Here is a 23,744-nt window from a genome sequence, read left to right on the forward strand (position 1 = left end):
ACCTAGTTCTATGAGAAAGTGAGCCAACTGTTTTCTTTTCTTTTTTAAATTGATTTGAGAGAGAGAGAGAGAGAGAGAGAGAGAAGAGAAGAGAAGAGAAGAGAAGAGAAGAGAAGAGAAGAGAAGAGAAGAGAAGAGAAGAGAAGAGAGAAACAATGACTTATTGTTCCACTTATTTATGCATCCATTGCTTGATTCTCATATGTGCCCTGACTGGGGATTGAACCTGCAACCTTGGCGTACGGAGAGGACGCTACATAGCCAGGGTGCCAATTGTTTTCTTTTTTGACAGCAGGTGGCCCCAGTCCCATGTTGGCTTTTCTGCAAACAGCAGAGAGACTGGGCCTCACTCCTCCTCGGATCCTGTGCTGGTGTCATAGACCGGAGCTGAGCCTGGTTCCCCACAACTCTGAGGAGCTGGGCAGATACAGAAACAGTTGGCAGAACTGAACAATTCAATGGTTAGTTACTAAGCTCCTGAGCGAGGTGCTGCAGGGGTGGTGTATATAACACCATCTGCCCTTCATTTTACAGGGCAACACTGAAATGTGAGGTTAGATGATTGTACACGCTCAACAGAAATGCACACGGGAAATGCCAAATGGAACATGGTCCCAATTCGAATGTCTGGCCTGGGCAGCATTGGGTTTGGGAGGTGAGGGAGGTGGCAGTGGTCACCGTCCTCCAGAGTCAGCCAGGAAATGTAGGATATTCTCGAGGAAACTTCTGGGCCCACTGGAAAACACAATCTGGCCAGGCCAAGGCCAGAGCCAGGTCCCACCCTGCTGACTCACATGGACTTGCAGAGTTGGAAATGAAAGAGGCCTGGGGATCCAGAGGTTAACCTGATGAGTCGGGGAGACTGGGGCCCAAGAGTGAGCTCACAGCTGAGGATTTGGAATTCAGTGCTCCTCCTACCAAACAGGGCCATGCCTGTGAGAGGGTGTGTTGTAAACACTATAAAGGTCACCCCAACTCTGAGGAAGAAAACAAACGCAGGCACAAACACGCCCCTTTTATCCTGGGGCAGCCAGGCCCTCAGCACCATGGCCGACTATAGGATGGCAGCAGCTACTTTGTGACATGGGAGGAAAGGCCCTTGGCCCTCTAGCCAGACCACTAACTCAGGCTTCCTTCAGCTGCCAGGCTGTGCAGGCCTTCAGTGAGCACAGTTTCAAAGGGCCAAGAAAGGTCTGTTATATGCCTGCATAAAACACACGGCAGGGTTGATGAGAAAGCTCAACAAAGCCCAGAGAGGGCAAAGCTGGCAGGCACATAGAGCCAGCTTATTTGAGTCAGGTAAGGATTTCTCAACAATTCCCAGAGAAACTATGAAAGGTCCCCCAAAACACACATGGAACTGAGTGAAGAATGTGGGACCTCAGAGACAAACATGCAGAACTCCAGTGTCCTCTCAAACCCCCAAGGTGGTGACACTCCAACATCAAGATCTGCCGAATGTCAGCCCGGGGGCCACAGGGCCCAAGTGCCAATGGCAGGCTTCTGAACCCAAGTCACCCTCTGCTTCGTCTTAGCGAAGCAGGCTCTAAGATGCCTATCCCATGAAACAAGTCCAGAGCTTTTGTTACTGTTGTTTTGTTGTTGTTTTGATCTGAAATATAACAACTGAAGCTTGGAAAATATAACTTATGTATACAGCTCTTATAACAATAAAATCCAAATTAAGATGACATGGGCAGGAGCACAGAACTAGTTCTTAAGTGAATGGCACAGATGACACTTGGGGAAGGTGAATGTCCTGAAGCCAGCGATGATGGTACAAGTCTTTGAGGGGGGAGGTGAAACCCTGGGTGCAAGTGGAGTCCCTCTTCCCATCCCCATCCCACTGTCACCAACGATGGGCCTTAGAGCACAAGTCCACTCCCTCTGGACAGTGACAGCTCACGGAACCAGAATGTCCCCAATGACAAAAGACACCCTTGGTGACAAAGAGCATCCTCCTCCCTCATCTAGTACACCTGCCTCAGTTCTTTCTTTAGGCACCAAATATATCAGAGTCAGCAAGGCCCTGCTCTGGGAAGGGTAAACCAACACCAGCATGGAGTGTGGTCAAACAGATGTTTCTAGACTGCCCTCAACACAAAAGCACACACCCCAAGTCTCCTGACAATCACGCTGGGCCCCTCCATTACGTGGTGGCAAATCCAGAAGTCCTCAGCCCCAGCCTGACCCCACAGGATAAGACACAGCCCAGTCTGAGCAGCCTGCACACTGGGGAGATGGGGCCACTTTCTGCAATAATAAATTTGCACAAGCATTTATTAAATGCCTACTTGGCGCCAGGCCCAGGTACTGTGCAACAAAGGGCTCAATCTGATTTCTAGTTCCTCTACCAAAGAGGACAAAAGTCTGGTGTCACAAGGACATGGCAAAGCTCCGGGAAGATAATGGAGGTGAAGTGGCTCTGAAAGTACACACGCCTGATTACAAAAGGTTAGATCTGGGACACGGCCACTTCCCCCTCCACCCTTCAGGCTCGTGGGCCATAGAGCTGATCACCCCTCCTCTGACACTTCTCTGGGGTGACCTGTGTCAGCATGACGTCCCTTAAACACCAGGGCAGGGCAGCAGGTATAGCTCTGAGACACGATTAACAGTAACAGCAGCAGGAGGAGGAACAGTTGTGACAGCAGCCGCCCAGCCAGGTACTCCAGGAGCATGCTGTGTTCCAGGCTCTCTTCCGCATGGGGACACAGCTCTTTAAGTGCTCTAACGAGGTGTCCTAACTCTGCTTTGACCCTGGCCAGCTCTACAATGGGGCAAGGGAGTGCAGAAATAAATCTCACATTTATGGTCAAATAATTATTGACAAGGTACAAAGGCAATTTGATGGGAAAAGAACTGTTTTGTTTTTTTAAAAAAAAACAAACAGTGTTGAAATAACTGAATATCCACTTGCAAACAAACAAACAAAATGACCTTAGATCTTTACTTCAACCATACATGAAAAATATCAACTCTAAATGGGTCACCAAGCTAAATATATGAGCTGAAACTATAGAACTTCTAGGGGAAAAAAGTAGATCTTTGTGAGATCTCTTAGGTATAACTCCAAAAACATTAAGCATTATTAACAAACAACTTCACTAAGGTTTAAAACTTTTGCTCCTCAGATGCATCATTAAGAAAATTAAAAGACAAGCTACAGAATAGAAAAAAATCTGCAAATCAGAGCTGATAAAGGAATTGTATCATTGATCATTGTATCCAGAATACATAAAGAACTCTTACAACTCAGTAAGACAAACAATACAATTTTTTAAAACTGAAAGAAAAAAAAAGGCCAAAGTAGACATTTCTCACACACATACACAGACACACAGGCTATACAAATGGCCATTAAGCACATGGAAAGATGCTCAATATCATCAGTCACCAGGGAAATGCATATCAAAACCTCAAGGAGATACCACACCACCCATGAGGATGGTTATAATTAAAAAGACAAAAAGCCGCCGGGCTGGTGTGGCTCAGTGGTTGAGCATCAACCCATGCACTAAGAGGTCCCAGTTCAATTCCTGGTCAGGGCACATGCCCAGGTTGTGGGCCAAATCCCCCGGGGAGAGGGGGGCGGCATTCAGGAGGTGGCCAACAGATGTTCTCTCTCATCGATGTTTCTATCTCTCTCTCCCTCTCCTTTCCTTTCTAAAATCAATAAAGAAAAAAATAAAATAAAAAGACAAAAAAGCCCAGCTGGTGTGGCTCAGTGGACTGAGTGTAGTCCCATGGACTGGGAGGTCCCAGTTCAATTCCTGGTCAGGTTACATGCTTGGGTTTTGGACTCGATCCCCAGTAGGGGGCTTACAGGAGGCATCCAATGGATGTTTTTCTCACATTGATGTTTCTATCTCTCTCTCCCTTCCTCTCTCTAAAAAAAAATCAATAAAAAATATATTAAAAAAAAAAAAAAGCCCTGGCCGGTTTGGCTCAGCGGTTACAGCGTCATCCTGCGGTCCAGAGAGACCCGGGTTTGGTTCCCGCTAAGGGCACGTACCTCAGTTGCAGTTTGTCCCCGGCCCTGGTTGGTCGTGCAGGTGGCAGCCACTCGATGCGTCCTTTTCACGTCGATGTTTCTCTCTCTCTTCCTCTCTCTCCCTCCCACTCTATCTGAACAAAAAATGGAAAAATGTCCTCGGGTGAGGATAAAAAAAAAAAAAAAAGACAGCCTTGGCCAGGTAGCTCAGTTGGTTATAGCATCATCCCGATATACCAAGGTTGGGGGCTCGATCCCTGGTCAGAGCACACACAAAAATCAACCAATGAATGCATAAATGAGTGGGACAACAAATTGATGTTTTTTAAATTTTATTTTTATTTTTTTATCCTCACCTGAGGACTTTTTTTTTTTTTTTGCATTTATCTTCAGATAAAGCGGAGGGAGAGAGGGAGGAAGAGAGAAAGAAACATAGACATGAGAGAGACACACATCAAGTGGTTGCCACCCACACGACCCAAACGGGCCAGGGACAAAATGCAACTGAGGTTCGTGCCCTTAGCGGGAACTGAACCTGGGACTTTCTGGTCCACAGGCTGACGCTCTAACTGCTGAGCCAAACTGGCCAGGGTTGTTTTGTTTTAAAAGACAGACAAGGAAATGGAGAAATTAAAACCTTCACACAGTGCTGGTGGGAATAAATGTAAAATGGAGCGGACACTATGGAAAACAGTCTAGCAGTTCCTCAAAAGGTTAAACATGTAGTTGTCCTACAACCCAGCAATTCTACTCCTAGGTATCTACCCAGGAAAAATCCACAGGGCTACACAAATGTTCACCAGTATTCATAGCAGCATTATTCATTAATAGGCCAAAAGTGGAAATAACCCAAACATTCATTAACCGGTAAGTAGATAAAATATACTATATCCATACAATAAAGTACACACACGCTACAATGTGGATTCAGCTAAAAAACATTATGCTAAGTGATAAAAGCCAGACACAAAAAAGACTACATGTTGGGATTCCATTTATGTCAGATGTCCAAAAGGGCAAATTTTAGACAGAAAGCAGATTAGTGATGAGATGGGGGTAGGGACTGACTACACAGAGGCATGAGGAAACTTTGGGGAGTGATGTAAATGTCTAAAACTGTGGTGACGGTTGCACAATTCTATAAATTTACTAAAAAAATCACCAAATCATATGTTTACAATGGATGAGTTCTAAGGCACACAAATTATAGCTTAATAAAGTTGTTAAAAGTAAAATAAATACAATGAAAACAAAGCAAATTTTTATTTTTTTCCTTTATTGGTTTTTGAGAGAGGGGAAGTACGAGGGAGAGAGAGAGAGAAACATCGATAAGAGAGAACATCGACTAGCCACCTCCTGCACACTCCCAACTGGGAATTTGGCCCACAACCTGGGTATGTGCACTGACTGGGAATCGAACTTGCGACCTCCTGGTGCATGGGTTGACGCTAACCACTACGAAACACCGGCCAGGCAAAGCAGATGTTACTAACTTCAAGCTAAGTACTGTTGCAGTGTATGCTTAAAGTCCCAGAAGCAAAAGAAAACTGGACAAGAGATCTTAAAGTTCTCAACACACACACAAAAAGTAACTGAGGTGATGAATTTGTTAACTAACCTATTGTGGTAATCATTTTACAATATATACATATATCAAGTCACCACACTGTATACCTTAAAGTTACATATGTTATATGTCAATTATATATTTTTTTCTTCATTTTTATTTATTGACTTGAGAGAGAGAGGGGGAAGGAAAGAGAGAAACATGAATTTGTTGCTCTACTTATTGATAATTTCATTGGTTGCTTCTTGTATGTACCCTAACCAGAGATCAAACTCGAAACCTTGGCCTATCGGGACAAGGCTCTAACCAACTGAGCTGCCCCACCAGGGCCCAATTATATCTTAATAAAGCTGGGTGAAAAATTGGACAGTGGTAGAGGTATTTAAAAAATATTAGCACCCAAGGATTCTTTCTCCTTGATATAATCAACGAAACTGGCAGGGACCTGTAATACTTTCTCTTAAAAACAACTGAAAAGTCCATGGGGGCACCTGCTAAAATCATCTCAAATACCCCTGTAGTCCCTAGTCCACTGCTGGGGAAACACACTAGAGTACGCTAAGGTCCCTTCTGCCTCAAACTGACCTTCCCTAAGCAAGGGATGAAGAAGCAGAAAGGACAGCCTTTGGACTGGACAGGCCCCAAATACTGCTGTTGCTGGCAGCAAAACCAAGGTGGCTCATGGCATTCACCTGGGTGTCAGCCCCAATCCACTAGTTGCAGCTGACTGGGGGGTTCACTGGTGGATTCTGAAACCAAGTCCTGGCTCAGTGGGAAAGTGTTTCCTGTCTGATAAGCAAGCTCTGCCACTCGGAACCTGAAAATGGTACTGTAAATACCTTGTATCTGTGGTTTTGTACAAAGGTCCAAGTGAAGGGACATCAAGTTTGCTCTGGTCCCAGGTGACAGGAGGTGCCACATTAAACTTTGATATTTTTGCCACACCATTGGTAACTGCTATTAGGGTCTGAGCTGTCATCTGATTTCCTTCTTAAGCCATTATAGCAGCTAATACTTTTCGAAGACCTCTTAGGTGCCAGGCACTGTTCTGAGTACAGTACCAGGGAAAGTCCGTTTTACAGATGAGGAAACTGGGACCCAGGGGGCTAAGCAACTTGCCTAAGGTCACTCAGCTAAAGACAGGCTGGAAAAACATCAGCAATGGAATAGGATAACTTCAAACAACTGCTCTATCAAATCTGGGGAAGTCAGCCCACAGGGTCTCCAGGGGATACCCAAACCAGGCTGGGCTGCCCTGCCCCTGTGCCTGGGACACAAGCAGGCATGGAGATCTCCCCGACTAGTAGGCAACAAGTACCTTCTGCCCAGTTCTGTTTGCCTCCCTTCTGACTGTGCTAAATCCATCTCCACCCCCTTCATTACCAGTAGCCCCGGACACTCCACTTCTTTCACCTTCCAAAATCAGGACAGAGCAGTTCTCAAACTTGAGTAGATATCAGATTCACCTGGAGAATGGGCTTTAAATGCAGGTTCCTTGGCCCCCAGCAGGTCTGAGGCAGGTCCTGGGAAGCTTCACCTCTGATGGAAGCTGGGAGTCCTGAACCACATTCAAAGAAAACCCAGCCTGGTGAATGCCCACAAGCCAACTGTGAGGCCTAGAAGATCATATCGGATCAGATGCTGCAGAAGCCAGGATTAGAGGACCCAATATGAAAATCTGCATGAGGTTCAAACTCCCTATCCTCTTTCTTCTCTCCTTTCCATGACAAATAACCAGATGAGATGGACAGTGAGGAACTGGAAGTCAAGTTCTGGGTCAGGCCACACTCATTGTTAGAGGTAGCAGAACAAAGTGGGAACAACTCGTCTGGGAGTTGGCTTCCTAGTCCCAGATGTGCCTCTGTCTAGCTCTGAGATTCTGGGAAAGTCACACCCTCCCTGGTGGCTTTGGTCTCTCCTCACAGAAAAAGGAGACCAGAGAACCCATAGCCACCACCTCAACCATTCTCCTGTTCTCCTGCAAGACTCCCAGCCTCTTCCCCCTGGATTATAATCATCTCCTTGGGCCCAGCCTCACTCTTCCCACCACACAAAGGCGCCAGGAGGTCACAGGAGAGCTGAACCTCTGTCCATATCGGATGGAAAGTGTCCTGAACCACTGGTTGGGTCCACACCAAGCCACCAAAGAAAGCCCAAACCGGCAGTGATGTGATGTCAATCTTTATGACAATGACCACTTGTGTAAGCACAAGCGAAGTGCCGGGCACCGTGTTAACCCCTGGACAGCGTCGCGCCCGAAACCTCACCCCAGCCCTCCTGCCCTAGGCGCTTCCCGAGGGTCTTCCCAGGGTGCAGACGGGGCGCTGAGGCACGCGGGCGAAGTGACTGACCCAAGGTCACCCATCCTGGACCAGGCGGTCAGCCCAGGGCCCCACACACGCCCCGGGGTTCGGGTCGAGAGCGCGCGGAGCCCCGGGCAAGGAGGCGGCAGGAAGGGCCGGGGACCCAGCAGAGCCCCCACCCCAGCCCTGCGCGGAGGACCCCGCCTGCTGCCAAGCCCGCCGCGGCCGGCCACTCACCGGACTTCGGGGGGTAGCGATAGGCCGAGTTCGCCTGAATGTCGATGTCCTCCACGCCCGCGATGCGTCGGCTCAGGATGGAGCCCATGGTGCGCGGCGCCGGGCCGGGCCGGCGGGGACCGGGCTGGGACGGGGGCGGCGGCGGCGGCGTCTTCACGCAGACATGGCCCGGACCAGGCCGCGCAGACTTGCCCACGGCCACGGAAGCCTGGGCCTCGGAGCCCCCACCCCCGACTCGGCCGGGGGCCGGACGCCACGGCGGCCCTCCCCCCGCCCCCGAGGCACCCCGGGAAATGGAGTCGCCCGGCCTCCGCGGCCCCCCGGCTGCGGAGCGGAAGGCACGGCCATCAACTACACTTCCCAGGACGCTCCTCGCGCGGCCCCTCTGAAGTTGTTGACAAACGCTCCGGGACAAACCAAATGGACCAGAATCCAGAGAGGCAGAACCATCAACCGCACTGCACAGTGTCCCTCCCTCTGCATTCCAAACACAGCATTAACACTGTAACTCTTTAGCCTCCTAATAATCTGTTCACATATAGACCCCTCTATTTATCCCCTTCCATTTACCCCTCTCTGAAATAGCTCCTTGAGCCACCATGGTTTTCCCCACTTCCCAGGGTTTATCTCCTGCCTCGGCCAGCAGAGGGCACACATTTACCTGCCACCCGATAAAAGCTGGGGTGGAACCCAAGCTTACCTGCAGAGGTGCTCAAAGAGGGAGCGAAGGGCTTGCCTTAGCCCTTTCTAGAATGCAAGGCATTTCTCCGGCTCTGGGTTCAGAACAATTACTTTTAAGACATAATTTTATTTTATTTTTTATTTTTTTATCCTCGCCCGAAGACATTTTTCCATTTTTTGTTCAGATAGAGTGGTAGGGAGAGAGAGGAAGAGATAGAGAGAGAAACATCGAGTGGCCGCCACCTGCACGAATAACCAGGGCCGGGGACAAAATGCAACCGAGGTACGCGCCCTTCGCGGGAACCAAATCCAGGTCTCTCTGGACCGCAGGCTGAGGCTGTAACCGCTGAGCCAAACCAGCCAGGGCTTAAGACATAATTTTAAAGCCCCCTGAAGAGGCAGTAGACCTCTCCCCACTTCACAGATGGGGAAACTGTCACAAAGAAGGGAGCTCTGCATATAAGATCAGGATTAAAGCCTTGAAGGTTGCAATGAACTTTCCTGGCTTTTGACTTACACAAAACTCAGCAATAAACATGGGGCTCTGTTTTTACCTACTTTTCAGTTGGGAAACCGGGGTTCCTAGAAGTAAGTGACTTCCCAAGTAAAGCCTGCTGTATCAAGAAAGCAACTAAGTCCCTGGCTGGTTTGGCTCAGTGGTTAAGAGTTTCCACCTGTGGTCCAGAGAGACCCAGGTTCGGTTCCCGTTAAGGGCACGTACCTCGGTTGCAGTTTGTCCCCGGCTCTGGTTGGGTCGTGCGGGTGTCAGCCACTCGATGTGTCCCTTTCACGTTGATGTTTCTCTCTCTCCCTCCCTCCCTCCTACTCTATCTGACCAAAATATGGAAAGGTGTCCTTGGGTGAGGATTTAAAAAAAAAAAAAAAGAAAGCAACTAAGGAGGGCAGCAGCTGGGTAAGTCTCAAATGGTAAATTCATCGCAGTCCACATTAAAACGAGTCCTGTACCTTTCTAGAGGCCAGAATCCAGAATACAACCTTCTATTGTCAGGGGACCAGGAAGGCAAAACTAATAAAGGAAGTGAAAGATTTGAATAATTGTGAGGGAGAAGCTGTGTCTTCAGAGAGCCTGATCAAATCTTGCTAGTCCACAACCAAGATCCCTTTTTACTGAGCACCTACTATGTTCTAGGCATTATGTTGAGGGATTTGCACATATTCTTCTTTAATTCTCTGTCAGTTCTATTTTCATTACCTATTTACAGAAGAGAAAAGTGAGGCTGGGAGAGGTGAAGTACCCCACTCAGGTCACATAATATGTAAGTGGTAAAGCTGGAATTTTAACCAACCCACTCCTTTTACCACCACACTTCCCTGCCATCTCAGACAGGAATGCTCCAATGTGCCAGATTTCATCTCTTGCCCCTACATGGGCCCCACCCCATGTGATCTTTCTTCCCTTATCTTAAATGTCTTTCTGTTCAATCACATAACTTATGTATATATACAGACATAGATATACCAATACTGCATTCATTTTATCAGTCTCCCTCTTTGGGGGGAAGAAGGGAGAATACTGAAGACCTGATGTTCCCACTTAAAAAAATAACCCTAAGAGTATGTCCTCCCTATGGATCCTGGGCCAGGGAGTCATTTCCATGGGCTGGATGTTTGATTAATTAAACATCCCTCTTAACAGAGGTTTGGACTTGTGGTGTATTCTTCTGTGCTCCTCCATGCCCCACTGGGAGACAGGCCCTTTCTGATTTGGTACTAGTTCCACTATCAACATCTTGACTGATTCATTTATTTATTCAACAAATATTTATCATGAAGCTACTGTGTGACAAGCAAAGAGCCAGGCAATAGGTATCAAATGGAGAAACCACCTGATATGGAGTCTGCAGGATAGTTAGGAAACAAACACTAAAAATATTAAAGGTCCTGGCTGGGTAGTTCAGTTGGTTAGAGTGTCCTTCCAATTTGCCAAAGTTTCGGGTTTGATCTCAGGTCAGGGCACATACAAGAATCAACCAGTGAATGCATAAATAAGTAAAACAACAAATTGATGTTTCTCTCTCTAAAATTAATTTTTAAAACTTTATTTTAAAAAGCCCTGGCTGGTTTGGATCAGCGGTTGGAGTGCCGGCCTGCGGACCAGAGAGTTCTGGGTTCGGTTCCTGCTAGGGGCACGTACCAAAAAAAGAAAAAGAAAAAAAAAACTTTATTAAAAAGTTAAAAAGTATGGTGAGTACAAGATGTGGTGGGTACTGTGGGGGAAGGGATTGAAATGCAATGAAATAATAGGAGAGACCTACTATTGATAGGGGAGTCAGGAAAGGCATCTCTGAGGAGGTGACATTTAAGCCAGGACTCAAAATATAAGAGCCAACCAGGCAAGCTCTGAGTGGGTAAGCCAGGTTTCAGGCAGAAGGAACAGCATGTACAAAGACTCTGAGGCAGCACAGAGCTAATTATGATCCAGAAGCTCAAAGGCCAGTTTGGCTAGACTTAAGAGTATGGGAACAGTGATCAGGAGTGAGGCAGTAGCCAGACCTCAAGGCCCACCTGTCAGCCAGCATTGGGTCATCTGAAACATAAAAAGACCTGAAGCACAGTTAATGGCTTCCCGGGGTGAGACCCTCAAGTCTACACTTCTTGTCAAGCTTCTTGAGAGGGCAGGATCCTCACCTATTCATTCTTGTGCTCCCAGAGCCAGGCACCCAGTGTATGCCTAATAAATACATCTGGAGTAATTGAAAGAATGAAGGTATGGAGGAGGCCAGGGGTGCTGAGAAGGGCAGGACCCTGAGCCTCTGTGAACTGGCTATGCCATCTTCGGCAAGGTCCTCACCTCCTTGGACCTCAGAAAAGATGAGTGCACTGCCTGAGATACCTTTTACTTTTCCTCCCCCATCTATTGACCACAGCTTGCAAGCCCTCTGAGCCTGCTAAGAAATCCAAAGTCCACTTTCTAGGTAGGCTAATCCTGGCTGAAAACAAGGTTTTTCACTTCCCTGCTGCTCCTGGAAAAACAAGCCAGCTGGGAAGCTTTGGGGGACAGAGAGGCGACCTTTGCTCTTACCAGCCTCACCCCAATCTGGGCTGGACAAGTCTGTGCAGGTACCTGAGTGGTGCCTGGCTGAGAATGGGGGAAGGTAGTTCCTGCCTCCCTCAGCAAGCCCCCAGTAGGCCCTTCCAGTCTCACCCTCCTTTGTCAGAAACATACCCTGCTGACCCACTGGGTACCTGCTCCTCTCCCTCTCCTGGCTCTGAACACTGGCAAAAGTGTAAAGAGAACTGTCTCACTTTCCTTATCTATAAAATAGGGCTTAGGCTCACTAGTTAGAGGCAAAGCGTTAGTGCTAGAAATGGTTCACTGAATGTGAGGCCCATCTTGAGCACCTGACTGCCAGTAATCCTCCACAGCAGTCCTGGGAGAGTGCCTGGCTCTCACCTGCAGTTCTACAAGTGAGGAAACTGAAGCTCAGAGCTAGAGTAACTTGCCCAACATCGAAGTCATTAGGTGGCAGAGTCAAGACTGGTAGCCAGGTCTGTTTGGCTTTAGAACCTGCTCACCTTCCACCATGCCCTGTTGCTGCCTGCCCTGTGCTGAGCACTTTGCCCACATTAAATTGTGCTTTGTAAAGGTGAGAGGCCATTCTTTTCTTTCTTTTTTATCCTCACCTGAGGACATTTTTGTATTTAGCTTCAGATAGAGCTGGGGGGAAGAGAGAGAAATACAGACACGAGAGAGACACACTGACTGGTTGCCACCCACACGACCCCAACTGGGGCCAGGGACAAACTGCAACCCCAGTATGTGCCCTTAGCGAGAACCGAACCAAGACTCTGGTCCACAGGCCAACGCTCTAACTGCTGAGCCAAACTGGCCAGGGCAAGGGGCCGATTCTTTTTTTTTTTTTTTTTTTATCCTCACCCGAGGACATTTTTCTATTTTTTGTTCAGGTAAAGTGGGAGGGAGAGAGAGGAACAGAGAGAGAGAGAGAAACATCGATGTGAAAGGAACACATCAAGTGGCTGCCACCCGCACAACCGACCAGGGCCGGGGACAAACTGCAACCGAGGTACGCGCCCTTAGCGGGAACCGAACCCGGGTCTCTCAGGACTGCAGGCCGACGCTCTAACCGCTGAGCCAAACCGGCCAGGGCAAGGGGCCAATTCTTAATAAAAGCAGAAATCTCCTGGCACCGGCAGGGTTTGCAAAAAAATGGTGGAGACTGAATGATCCTCACAAGGAAGAAAAGAGGCCCAAACCTTATTTCCCAAGTGGACAGCTGACTTCAGGCAGGGCTGAAGCCCCCATTGGAAGGGGACTCTGAGTTCTCTTTCTGCCAATGGGCCAAGCTCCCCACTCTAGCAGGGCTCCATTCCCTCCTGGACCTACATCAGTGCCCTAGCTTCCCCCACCCTTCACAACTCTGGGATCTTTCGGGCCCTGTCAACATGCCCCCATCCTCCTCCCACTTGCCAAAGTCAGAACCCCTGGAAGGGTTGAGGGACCCAGGAAAAGCTCCCCAGAGAGCACTGCAGGTCCCTATTCCACCCCACCCAGTGTGGGGCAGTCCCCTCCCCCTTCAATCCAATTCAGCAGGCAAGGCCCTGGGGCATTGGTGGGCTCCCCTGGAACTAGACACACCCAGAACATGCCTCAACTGACTGGATCCCTCTGCCACCATCTGGTCCCCACACTGCCACAGCCAGTGAATCTAATGTGGACAACGGATCAGATCTATTAAAACCTCTCAATGGCTTTTTAAAAATTTGTTTTTTGGTAGTGCCCCTAGCACCGAACCTGAGTCTCTCTGGTACGCAGGCCGACACTCCAACCGCTGAGCCAAACCGGCCCGGGCCCCCTCAATGGCTTTTAACCCACCACCCCCAAAGGCTGTGTCTTGCTTTCCGAGGGCACTTTTCACACTTTGAATTCATCTGTCCTTGGGATTTTTGACACATTTCCCACCCCAGCCCTGCCACAAGCCTAAACCTCTTGGGTTAGCTCTCTCGGCTATACCCGGGCCACGTCAGAGTCTAGTACAGAGTAAGGGCCCAATAAGTAGTTGCTCAACAAAAGAAACTGGGGCCCAGGAAGTGTGAGAAATCCAGGCAAGGTCATTCAGAGCAGAGATAACCGAGCCATTCCTCCTCCCGCGGCTTCTTCTCGACTCCCCTTGCCGGTCCCAGTTTCGAGCCGGCCACACCCTGCCTTCCCAATCCCGTACGGGAGACCCGGGATCCAGGAGCCGGGACCCCAGACCCCCGAGGTCAACCGGAAGCGGCGTGTGCCGGGTTGTAAACACAGCTCTCAATGCCCCACCCCAGCGCTCTCCAGTCCCGCCTCCGCCCGCCACGTGATACACACCCCCGTCCGCCCCGACCCAGCGCCCGCCCCACATGCCGCCTCATTGGGCAGCCAGCTTTGTTGACCTTATATGGCCAGGTCTTAACACCCCGCGGTCTCCCATTGGCCAAGACGCAGCCTCACTCACTTGACGTCACTCGGGATCGAAAGATGCAAATAAACTGGGGCATTCTGGGAATAGGAGTTCGGCGCCTTTCCGGGGCTGGCTCCGCGCGGTCCTGGCGCCTGCTCGTGAAAGGCGAGATTTCCGGCAAAGCGCACCAGATTTTGCGTGGTAAAGTGGGAGCGCCGCAGGGAAGGAACCCGAGGCAACAAAGACTGCTGGCCTCGCTTGCACATTCCTGGCGCCATCCCTACCTAACCGCAGAAGTTCCTCGGGCTTACTGTGTATCTGACCGAGCGCCAGGCCAGGGGGGGCCCGCTTTTCGAAATCGCGCGCTGCGCTCAGGGAGTTGGGGAAGACTCGGAGGTCTTCCTGGAGGCGGTGATTTTGAGCAGAGCCCTAGAGGGTAGATTCAATTATTCACTGAACGAATATAGGCGCCTGCTGTGTGCCAGACTTTGGGGCCTTGCAGCCTAATGCTGCCGATTTGTGCCATAATGCTAGGGCCCCTCTCCCCAAGGGTGCGCCCACTCAACACAGAGGAATGCCAACCACAGCCGTGCTCGCCAGGGTCTTGACAAAGACTCCTATGGCCTCCGCCTGCCGACTCCCGGTAGTGCCAGAGCAGGGGCGCGGGTGCCCAGCTTTCATCACAGCCCGCCTCTGTACACAGTAGGTACCTGGCCGGGGAAAGCTCGTTCCGCAGCCCCCGATGGAGCGCAGGCGGGCGCGGTGCGGACTACATCTCCCAGCATGCCCTCCGCAGCCCCGGAGCGAGGCGAGGCTCGGTGAGTCAGAGCCGCACAGTAAATATTTGTATTAGCCGGAGCCGGCTCGCTAATGGTGGACGCGTGAAGCGGAGGAGCGCGCGGCGGCGGGAGGCCGGAGCGGGCAGCGCGGCTGCGGTGGCGCCATGTCCGTGAACATGGATGAGCTTAAGCACCAGATCATGATCAACCAGTTCGTGCTGACGGCAGGCTGTGCGGCCGACCAGGCGAAGCAGCTGCTGCAGGCGGCCCACTGGCAGTTCGAGGTGCGCTGCCGGCTTGGCCAGGGATCCAGGGACCGGGGTTGGGGGCCTATCCCGTGGAGCGTGTGCTGTGTGGACACGGGCGGGTGCGCGCTCCACCGGAGCCGGACAGGGGTGGGGGGCGCTTGCTGGGCCCGGTGTCCGCCGGTCGCGCGCTCTGGCCCGGGCCTGGGCGCGCACACGCGGCGTTCGGGTCGGGCTCAGCGGCGGGCCGCGTCTAAGCGGCCCCCGGAAACGCCGCCCGCGCAGGTTGAGCGGGAGGGGTGGCCCGCCCCCGCCGGGGCCCTGGATCTCGGACCCCAAGTCCTTGGACATTGGGGATGCGGGGGCCCCCACTTTTGTTCCGGCTAAGGCCAGGGCGGGGCGGCGCCGGGGCCCGGACAGACAGTGGGGCGGGTGGCCGGAAGGAGGACGCCCCAGGCCTGGGCCGAGCTGGACACACGCTGTCCCCTTTCCATCCCCCCTCCCAGAGCCACAGGGTTGGGACTGGAGAGCTCCGGGGGCCCATGGGTGTAGTCGCCCCGCATGTGTGGGTCTGCGTGTTTGGTGGACAGCCCAGAGGCGCGTGTGCCAACGTACATGTGCATTTGTATTTACGCACGCACCGCGCTGCGTGTGGGTATGTTGGCATGTGTAAACACGCAATCCACCTGAGGCGCGGGTGCGGGGTGTGTGCTCCGTGCACTTACACGTCGCCGTGTTACAGGTAGTGCCCATGCGTGTACACCCGAGTGTACAGTGCTGTGTTCGTGCCCTCCTCTGTGCTGGCAGGGGATTCTACCTGCACAGAACAGGTGAGGTGTGCGGTTCAGTAGCATTCAGCCAGCTGGGCCGGAAATGGGGCTCCTCCAGTATGGCCCTCATCCCCCAGGCCTCCATGACCCATAGACCACTAATGCTCAGGCTTGTGCTGCCTTCCCGAACTCTGCCGCCCCAGAAATAATCCAAGGTGGTCTCTAGGGATGAGGCCAGAGCTCCTTGAGCTCCATTTCTCACAGGTGTAAGGGCCCAGCTCCAGCCAGTTGTATCTGTGCCCAGCAGGGGCCCAAGGGCCTAGTTTCCTATGGGGAGCCAGCTCAGGGAAGGTGTTTGGGCTTGCAGGAGGGACCAGGAGCCAGGGGAGCTTCCTGGGGGTTGGAGGGGATCAGAATTCCCACCCGAAGGTTGGGACAGCCTTGAGAGACAGTGGCCTATCCATCCAAAGAATCTTTGCTCACCTCCTTCCTACCAGAGATCTGATGACTTTGTGTGGCCCTCATACCAGGAGATGCTCTCTCTCTGGGTAGCTGTCTTCCTCTCTGGCCTCAGGTTTTTCCTTTGTACCTTGGGGGTGCAAGGTGACCTCTAAGGAGCAAATGCCCTCCTACCTCCCCACCCAGGACTGGCAGCCCCACCCTGCAGGAAGCTCCCTGATCAGCCCATTTGTCTCTGGGGCTGGATGTGGCAAAACTTGCAAAACCACATTCATGGCAGTTTGCTTGAGTCCCACATCTGCATACATTGCTCTCTTCCTGCCTGGGTCTGGGCAGGCAGGTGTCCAGTGGGCAGGCACTCTCAGCCCAGCCCACAGAGACTGGCAATAGCTTGGTGGTCACTCAGGCAGTACAGGTTGGTGTTGGTAGTTCACAGGAATTGAAAATGTAGTTTTGAGGATTAAAATGTCTGGGGAAAGACTCTGATCCAAGCAGGGGCAAGAGCAGCTTGCAGGTAGGACCCCTGTGGCCTGGGACCTGTGAGTCTGTTTCACCAGCTATAAAATGGGGATATGGAAATGGGTCATGAGCCCCCAAACCTTAGGTCTTAGTATGGGAATGAGTGAGACATTCCTTATGGCTTAACTCCTTCTGCCTACCACGCCCCAGCTGGCAGCCTACTGGCTGAGGGTCTGACCCAGCCAGCTGGAGGCTATCTTTTTGGGTCATATTTTCTATGATTCAGGTGTTAATAGGGACAAGAGGTGGCAGGGGGAATATTTGTCTGCTTAAAGGGTAGGACAGATGTTTCTCCCTGGAATCCTCACACTTAGTGGCCTTTGGAGCTACTGTTGGGAGAAGAATGGTTAGGGTGTGTCCCTGGGGCTCCAGGGGTGGGGCTGGGGGTCACGAGGAGGAGGTGGTTAGAGATCAGTGCCCCCCCCAGCTCCACTCCTTCCCCTAGCTCCTACACCCCTGTTTGGGGACACGGGTGGGGTGTTTCAGCAGGAAATGCCCAGAATAATTAATTTGATTTTACTTTAAGAAAATTACAAAATCCCTAGGGAAGCCCTGGGAGCCAGGTTGGGTGGGGCAGGGGAGGGGATGTGCAGCACAGGGCTGTGGGGGCCAGTCTGAGGGGATGGTGGTGGTCGGCAGAGTGGCAGGGGCTGCTTAGAGCTGGACCTGGGACTTGGCAGGGCCTGGTGGACCCTTCACACACTTGACGGGTTCCCTCACCCAGCACTTTCGCAAGAGCAGCTGGTTTCCTTATTTTCTTCGACACCCTCCTGCAGGGACTGAGCCAGGACACACCAAATGCCAGCGCCTCCCGGGGGCTTCCAGAGGCCACACTGGAGTTCCCTCACTCCAGTCCCCCAGAGCCTCCAGATGAGCTGGTCTGACCCAGGCCAGCTCTCATACCCCTTTCCTCACAGTCTTGGGTGTAAACCCCACCTCTGCCATCCTCCTGCTCTGTCACCTTGAGAACATTCTGCTGGAGACTCAGGTGAGCGGGGCAGGGAGTGCAAACCCAGACCGTGCTACTTAATTCTGGCTCTCCCAGCTAGAACATGGATCTTAGGAGATCACTGCTGCAAGGGAGGGGAATCTGAAAGCCACCTAGTTCAGTCTCTGTGATGCAGATGGAGAAACAAGGGGCAGAGTCCCTTGGTCAGCCAAGGAGAGGGACAGGTGGGTCACATAGTTGACATGTAGAAGCCTTTGCCATCCCCAGCTCAGAGATGAGGAAACAGGCTGAGCGGAGCTGGGGGCTTAACCCCCCATGGAGTTGGTGATATTGGGCTGAGGTCTCTGGGAGGCCTTTCCCTGTGAGACAGGCGAGGGTGCTGCCTGCCCTCCCAGGTCACAGTGCTGACACCAGGTATGTGCAAACTGGAGGCACTTGGTAAGCAGGTGGCAGACAGTGTCGTGAAGGTCTTCACCACCCACCATACCTGTCAGGGGGTCTGAGACGCCTCCTTGGGAGGAGGTATAAAAGTCACATGGTGACAGGCATGCTGCCTCAACTCACCTCTCCCACTCGGTAGCCAGGCTCAAGGCTGTACCAAGTCCCAGAAAGCCTGGGAAGGAGGGCAGCAGCGGGGTCAGGCAATGTGCTAAGGGTAAGCTTGGACTTTTCTTCCCACAGACAGCCCTCAGCGCTTTTTTCCAGGAGACCAACATCCCCTACAGTCACCACCACCACCAGATGGTAAGTGTCCCCTGTGGCCTCAGGGGCAGCTTTGCGGGGGTCTCCCAGTTCAAGCTGCAGTGGCTCTTGGCTGTGGAGGGGCCTCTGGTACGGGACCTTTTGAGAGCCACCAGCAGGTGTAGCAGGCCAACTCATCTCAGCACCCCACCTTTTTTCTGTGAGCCCCTAGTTGGTGGGAGGGACAGGAGCATCCAAGGGAGGGACACAAAGCCTCCCAACAGAGGCTGGGCGTGTGTCTCCAACTAGGAGCCAGTGGTAGATTGGGGGCCTCCCAAGAAGAGTGCTTACCCCTCCCTCTCTGCTCTCCCCACAGATGTGCACTCCCGCCAACACCCCTGCAACGCCCCCCAACTTCCCTGATGCCCTCACCATGTTCTCCCGTCTCAAGGCTTCTGAGAGCTTCCATGGTGGCAGCAGTGGCAGCCCAATGGCTGCCACAGCCACGTCGCCCCCGCCGCACTTGCCCCACGCGGCCACCGGCAGCTTTGCAGCACCCAACTGGCCAATGGTGGCTTCACCCCCAGGGGGGCCACAGTACCACCAGCCACAGCAGCCACCCCTGTGGACTCCGGCACCCCCTTCCCCGGCATCAGACTGGCCACCCCTGGCCCCCCAACAGGCCACCTCAGAACCAAGGGCCCACCCTGCCATGGAGGCCGAGAGATAAGAGAGGCCCCTCCCCCCTCCCGGAGGCCAGGACCCCGTGGGGCGGGGGAGAAGACATCTCTGCTGGCCCCCTCTACCCTCTTCTGTCTGCACCCCCATTCCCCAAAGCCCTGGAGGGGAGAGACTGGACCCCTGTGCCAGCAGCACACAGGCTGCCCACAAGTATACAGAAGTGCAGGCACACGGCACCCAGCTTGCATGGATTTGGTTCAGAGTCATCTGGGTGCTGGTGGACAGAACTTCAGAGACCAAGCAGCCTTCCCTAGAAGACTCACCCCACCTCCAGAGGCTGCGGAGACTTGCCTGGCTCCTGCCTGGGAGCTCCTTGAGGCCAGCAGGCCTAGATCCCCACCCTCGGGAATGCAGAGCCTTCTCCGCATGTGTGCGTGTGGCAGTGTCTGTGTATTTATACGTACGTCACTCTTCAAGAAGCAACCTAGTTTATGGGGCAGCTGGACTTTGCATGTTAGAGTGAGCCCCTTGCCCGCCACCCCCTTCCCCAGGGCCCTCTCCTCTCCCCACCCCCTCAGCAGCCAGCCTTGCTGTTCCCTGCAGAGAAAAGAATTGTGGGAAACTCCAGGACTCTTCCCACCCATCCCCCAGCGCCTGCCTGCTGGGACTGCCTGCATGCCTTGCCCAGAGCCCGGGGGTACCCCATACCCATTTCCTTTCCCCCTTTTAAGAAAGGAGAAGAAAGAGTTCCAAACCACCACCAGGCTCTGTGGTCTTGCCTCTTATCCTAAGCTTTGCTGCCAGCTGGCTCTGTGGGGAGGGAGGGCACAGACTGAGCCCAGAACAGAGGGCTACCCTCAGCCCCGCCTGGCCTCACACTGCTCCTGTGTGTTGCTGTCTTTTCAACCACAACATGCTCTGGAATCTTCCTGCCTACCCAAGGCTTTTCCCATAAAATTAGTTTCTGGGCCTGTATTCCCAGAATCCCAGCCTCTGTCGGCCCACCCTACCCCCTTGCTGGCTAGAGGGACCCCGACCTCCATGGCTAACAACTGCCTTCCGGTCTGCCTGAGTTTCACATAAGGACCTTTCTTCCTGTCTCAGGGCCCCCAGTGGCTGGCTGAGGGCTGGACCCCCAAGCCCAACCTCCAGCGAATGTGCTGGGTGGGGCAGGGCCCTCCCCTGGGGAGGCACAGGCCACAGTGCCTGTAGCAGGCTTGAATGCAGAGCCTTTGGGGGCTATTGATGGACAGGACCAGGCTGAGGCAGAGTCCAACCAGTGCTCAATCCATTGGTCACTAAGGGGATGGGCTGCTTCCGAACTGGGCTAGGGCAAATACCTGCTGTAGCCCCAAGGAAAAAGCCAGATGCCCCACAGGGGAGAGGGTCCCTGGGGCCTCCTACAGTTCCTCACCAACATACCTCACTCCCTAATCGGGGCGAACCTGCCCGGTGCCCAGCCCTGCCTCAGCACCTCAGCCCTGTGTGGATTGCGCCTAGGTTGGAGAGCTGCTTGTTTCGGAAGGCCTGCCTGACACGTCTCGGCAATCACCACCAACAGTGCTCTTGCTCCCAGGCTGTGCTTTCCGACAAGGATGCCACTGCCCAGCTTTGTCTCCGCCCTGCTGGAACCTGGACAGGCTCTTGATGAAGCCCACCTAGGATGGCTGTTTACTCTCTGGTTGTCACTGAAGACCGACCTGTGGGCCCCCACTTGAGCTGTTGCTTACATCCCAGAAGTGTGTCCTCACCTTGAAACCCACTTTCCAACAGCCTCTTGGAGTCCAGAGAGGACACGGCTCTGCCTAGGGAGCAGCTTCTCCATTTTTTTGGATAGAAGACAATTCTCAGGAAACTGGCACACCCCCTCTTCAAGTGGTAGGAAAGTGCTTTGCAGAGGCAAGCATTTTTGGGTTATCAGCTGTGTGGGGTGAGCATGCCTGGGCTCTCCCAGTGAGCTGATTACTGGGGTGGCTGTATGCTTTGGAACCACGGGAGACAGTGCACTGTCTAGAATTTGCTGTTCTGGAGACAAAGGGAGCTTGACTGCCCCGCCCCCAGGCAGGCTCTGTGTGGTCTGTATGTGTACACCCTTACTGCTCAAGTGGGTCCTCAGACCAGCAGCATCACCTGGGGCTTGTTAGAGATGGAACCTCAGGCTCCAGTTTGAGAAATGTTCCTGGTAAGTGCTTGTCTGTTGGAGGTGAGGCCCATTTCTTTTTTTTTTGAATCCTCACCCGAGGACACTTTTCCATTTATTTTCAGATAGAGTGGGAAGGGGAAGGAGAGAGAAAGAGAGAAACATCGATGTGAGAGAGGCACATTGAGTGGTTGCCTCCCGCATAACCCCAACCAGGGTCAGGACCGAACTGCAACCAAGGTACGTGCCCTTGACCAGAATCGAACCCACGACTCTTTGGTCTGTGGTCTGATGCTCCAACTGCTGAGCCAGATTGGCTAGGGTGGTGAGTGTCATTTCTGTTTCTGGGGGCCGTGTGTGCAGGGCCTGGAGGTCCCAGGGGTCATATAGGCTGGAAGAGCTTGAGGTTCCTATAGATACAGTTTTGCCAACCCGGGCACTGTGGACATTGGTGCTGGATCACTGTCTACCATGGGGGCATCCTGTGCACTGTAGGATGTTGGCCAGCACCCCAGCTCCTACCTATAAGATGGCCAGTAGCACCCCCAGTTGTAACTACCAAAATGTCTATAGACATGGCAAAATGTCCCCTGGGGGCAAAATCGTCCCCCCTTCCCCATGGAGAGCCCCTGCTCAAGACTGGTCCTGTGGCTGGCTGCACAGCAAATCCTAGAGGCTCTGAAAAGACAAGCACCCCAGATCCCTGGGCCCACAGTGTCAGCATCTCTTGTGGAGGGGGGGCCCTGACAGCGTAGTTTTTATAAAACACTCCCAGTATGTTGGTGATTGACTTGTGAACAAATTAAAAACCAATTGCATTCTTTAAAAGGGTGAACATTGTAGCATGTTAATTCTGTCAACGCTGTCATTAAAGGTAAAATAGCTCCCAAGAGCTTCTGACCCCAGCACATGCCTTTCCTTCTCAGCCCCTAAACCTACGAAGCATAAGGGTCCCCTGGCTACCTGAGGCATCTGTTCCTGGAGGAGGGCCCGGTGGCGTGATTTTTAATAAGTGCCCAGGCAAGGTGGGACTCAGAGCAGGCACAAGCAGAGGGCAAGGCTGGAGCTGGACCTGGGGACTCAAATACTTTCCAAGTAATGCAGAGAGAGGCCCCCTGCCAGGTGTGCCTGGAGCCCTGTCTGAGCATCTCAAGGCAAGGGAATGGCTGCAGCAGTGAGCTGGCCAAACTCCAGGGGAGCCAGAGGTGATCCTATGCAGATGCCACAAGCCTTCAAACTTTGTGACATGGAGAATCAGGGACCTTCCTTAACTTCCCCAAGCCTGGAAACTCAGGAGTAAAACTGAGGTGTCAATAACCATCTACTGCATATTCAAGTGTAAACTGGCTAAAAGCGAAGGTGCTGGTGTTCAAGTGGAACAGGTATGTACAGCCAGGTTCAGCTGAATCTCACGACTCTCAGGCACCTCCTGGGAAAACCAGCTTTTTTTTTTTTTCATCCTTACCCGAGAACATTTTTTGATATTTTGTTCAGAGTGGGAGGGAGGGAGGGGAAGAGAGAGAGAGAGAGAGAGAAACATCGACGTGAAAGGGACACATCGAGTGGCTGCCACCTGCACGACCAACCAGGGCCGGGGACAAACTGCAACCGAGGTACGTGCTCTTAGCGGAAACCGAACCCGGGTCTCTCTGGACCACAGGCCGACGCTCTCACCGCTGAGCCAAACCGGCCAGGGCGAAAACCAGCCTTTTACCTCAAAGTCCAGCCTCTTTGGGATTTGGTCACCTCCTACATGACCACCAGAATTGAGCTCCAAATGACTATATTTACAAAATTCCACTCTTTTTCTATTTTTTATTTTTTTATTTTTATTTTTTTCATCCTCACCCGAGGACATTTTTCCATTTTTTGTTCAGATAGAGTGGGAGAGAGAAACATAGTTGTGAAAGGGACACATCAAGGGGTTGCCACCCGTACGACCCAATCAGGGCCAGGGACAAACTGCAACTGAGGTACGTGCCCTTAGCGGGAACCAAACCCAGGTCTCTCTGGACCACAGGCCGACACTCTAACCTCTGAGCCAAACCGGCCAGGGCACAAAATTCCACTCTTAACAAACACCGTTTGCATCCATGAAGTTGCTTAAAAGCATGCAATTTGAGCTCTTCATGTCTCATTTTGGAAGAGGGGACGTGGGAGTACGTGCGAATGAAGACCGGCCTCCCGAGCGGCTGAGCCCCCTGGTCTGCTGGTAAAAGATGGAGGCATGGTTGTCCTAGGGGGTTGCAGATTCAGTCCCCTGGTGTGCTGTTTGGCTTGCATGCTGTTTTGTTTTTATTGCCAACATTTTCGAATCAGGAGAGT

General features: G+C 52.4%; 2 protein-coding genes across 5 annotated transcripts in view; one reads left to right on the forward strand and one right to left on the reverse strand.

The window, feature by feature from the left end:
- The window catches only part of MGRN1 (mahogunin ring finger 1), a 51,143-nt gene extending 42,822 nt beyond the window's left edge, over positions 1-8,321 (reverse strand). For all 3 annotated transcript variants that reach the window (XM_036279245.1, XM_036279246.1, XM_036279243.1), the window contains exon 1: positions 8,102-8,321. In XM_036279245.1, the coding sequence (XP_036135138.1) occupies positions 8,102-8,189 (88 nt within the window). In that variant the 5' untranslated portion in view covers positions 8,190-8,321. The remainder of the gene's footprint in view (positions 1-8,101) is intronic.
- A 6,014-nt stretch (positions 8,322-14,335) lies between these two features.
- UBALD1 (UBA like domain containing 1) lies at positions 14,336-21,573 on the forward strand. 2 transcript variants are annotated; one of them, XM_036280087.1, is made up of 5 exons: positions 14,336-15,259; positions 15,963-16,050; positions 17,886-17,956; positions 18,599-18,661; positions 18,975-21,573. In XM_036280087.1, exons 1-5 carry the CDS (start codon positions 15,140-15,142, stop codon positions 19,326-19,328), a joined length of 696 nt encoding a protein of 231 aa, XP_036135980.1. In that variant the 5' UTR covers positions 14,336-15,139; the 3' UTR covers positions 19,329-21,573. The 2 variants fall into 2 exon arrangements, with proteins under 2 accessions (XP_036135980.1, XP_036135981.1); XM_036280088.1 differs by lacking the exons at positions 15,963-16,050; positions 17,886-17,956.
- Positions 21,574-23,744: the final 2,171 nt, after the last annotated feature.

Source organism: Molossus molossus, unplaced genomic scaffold (genome assembly GCF_014108415.1).
Source record: "Molossus molossus isolate mMolMol1 unplaced genomic scaffold, mMolMol1.p scaffold_m16_p_3, whole genome shotgun sequence".
Lineage (NCBI taxonomy): Eukaryota > Metazoa > Chordata > Mammalia > Chiroptera > Molossidae > Molossus > Molossus molossus.

Bases quoted from the DNA above. Each gene is read 5' to 3' on its own strand.
- UBALD1 (XM_036280087.1), top strand. From the start codon at position 15,140: ATGTCCGTGAACATGGATGAGCTTAAGCACCAGATCATGATCAACCAG. The intron at 15,260-15,962 runs GTGCGCTGCCGG...GCCGTGTTACAG, and splicing joins CGGCCCACTGGCAGTTCGAG to GTAGTGCCCATGCGTGTACA. The intron at 18,662-18,974 runs GTAAGTGTCCCC...CTCTCCCCACAG, and splicing joins GTCACCACCACCACCAGATG to ATGTGCACTCCCGCCAACAC.